The following is a 1,666-nucleotide window of genomic DNA, read 5'->3' as shown; positions in this document are numbered from 1 at the left end:
GAATGTGAAGGACAAAACCTTTTACTTGGATGAAAACCAAAGCCTGAAGCCAAACCACAACTATGCATACCAGGTTCAAGTTGGCATGGAGTGTGTTGACGTGAACTATTGTGACTTCGTGTGCTGGGTGGGAGGAAGTCAAGGGGAGAATGGAACCCCAGAGTTCGTGGTTACACGAATTAAGAGGGACCTGTCATTCGTGGAGAAGCACAAGGAGAGAGTGAAGCTATTTTTCAGGGACTATGTGCTGCAGAGTTTGATGACGTGCCATGCATAGTCTGCTCTTTGTTCCTGTGGATTGCTTTTGAGCTTTATTGTGTCTTGCATTTCTGCCTTTGCAAATATTCTACTGTAGTGCTTCCCCTACCTCTAGCTTCATTTCCTTCATTCCCTATTTATATTCACACATGCACACACACACAAATTAATGATGATGGAATGGGCAGTTCGCCGCCGAGATGGCGGTACACAGCCCAATTGCACATTGGAGGACAACAAGGGAACGAGAATGGGTAGCTGTATACGTGCACACACACATCTTCAATACCTGCATCCTGTGTTCCCTTGCTTCAGCTCGAAGAAAAAGCAGTCTTTTCAGAACTGGTGGCATATATTACACAATTATTTAAAAACTCACACATTAAAAATGCACAAGCATAAAAACATTGTAATCTATGTACAAAATCTGCAAAAGTTCAGGACCACAGAAAACCATGAATGGTGGGAATCTTGCAAAGGACAAGAGCAACACACTTTCCATGTTCAGGAGTGAGCTGTAAACATCTTATGCAAACTTCGGAAGGAGATTTGTCAGAGCTGCAATGATTCTGATGATATCATCCAAGTAGTCTTTCAGGTGGTATGGTACAACATTTCTCAAAATGCGGTACCGCTTCATACGGCAAATCACCTGCTCTACTCCAATTCGTCGCCTAGATATCTCCCTAGATGTGTACACCCCAGTACGACTAAGCTGCGTTTTGCCCTTTGTATATGCAGGGACGACCAACTGAACTCCTAGTGCACCCAGTTCCTCTGCAACATTGAACCCTCTATCAGCCATTACAGCATCACCATACTGAAGATGTTGCGTGAAATCAGTTTGCAAAACTAGTTGCTTGCCGCTCACTTTCCCTCCCCAGCACTCGGACACATAGGATATCAGCCCATTTGGTGTGATACCAATAAGAAATTTCATCGTATTGGCATGCTTGTAACTGGACCATGTTGCACTCTGCATCGTAGTACTGCTGGCCCTTTCAATACGTACTTCGGTGCAGTCCACAATCACTCTTACATTCTTGAACTGTCTCTTCTTGAACAGGCGAGGTAGGAATGCATAGAAGGCAGTGTCATCGGGCCACACAATCAACCCACTTAGCTCCTTCGCCAGCACACCTATCACATGCTGAAAGAACTCGGAGGCTGTTGTCTTGCCAACGTCAAACATTTGGGCAAGAAGACACAAATGGAGGTCAAGGCGAAGCCTCATTAGGGCAAGCAATATCTGATCATGAGCACCGAGTTTCTGGCACAAATGTTTTGCAGGTTCATAGAGTTCCGCTACCCACTTGAAAACCTTTTCATTTGGAAGCCCTGTGAGGTACGCTATTGTAGAAGACTTCCCCTCCAGACTTTTGTATCCCCATTTGGATGTTATCGTCAT

The 1,666-nt window shown here is 44.8% G+C and overlaps 1 protein-coding gene across 1 annotated transcript; it reads right to left on the bottom strand.

The window, feature by feature from the left end:
• Positions 1 to 784: 784 nt before the first annotated feature.
• LOC135389702 (uncharacterized) lies at positions 785 to 1,666 on the bottom strand. The gene has a single exon (XM_064619735.1). The coding sequence runs from the start codon at positions 1,664 to 1,666 to the stop codon at positions 785 to 787; it is 882 nt and encodes a 293-aa protein (XP_064475805.1).

Source organism: Ornithodoros turicata, chromosome 3 (genome assembly GCF_037126465.1).
Source record: "Ornithodoros turicata isolate Travis chromosome 3, ASM3712646v1, whole genome shotgun sequence".
NCBI classification, from domain to species: domain Eukaryota; kingdom Metazoa; phylum Arthropoda; class Arachnida; order Ixodida; family Argasidae; genus Ornithodoros; species Ornithodoros turicata.
This window is presented reverse-complemented; position numbering and strand designations above follow the sequence as displayed.

What these genes read in the sequence shown, in the direction of transcription:
- LOC135389702 (XM_064619735.1), bottom strand. Translation starts at nt 1,666, where the DNA reads ATGACGATAACATCCAAATGGGGATACAAAAGTCTGGAGGGGAAGTCT.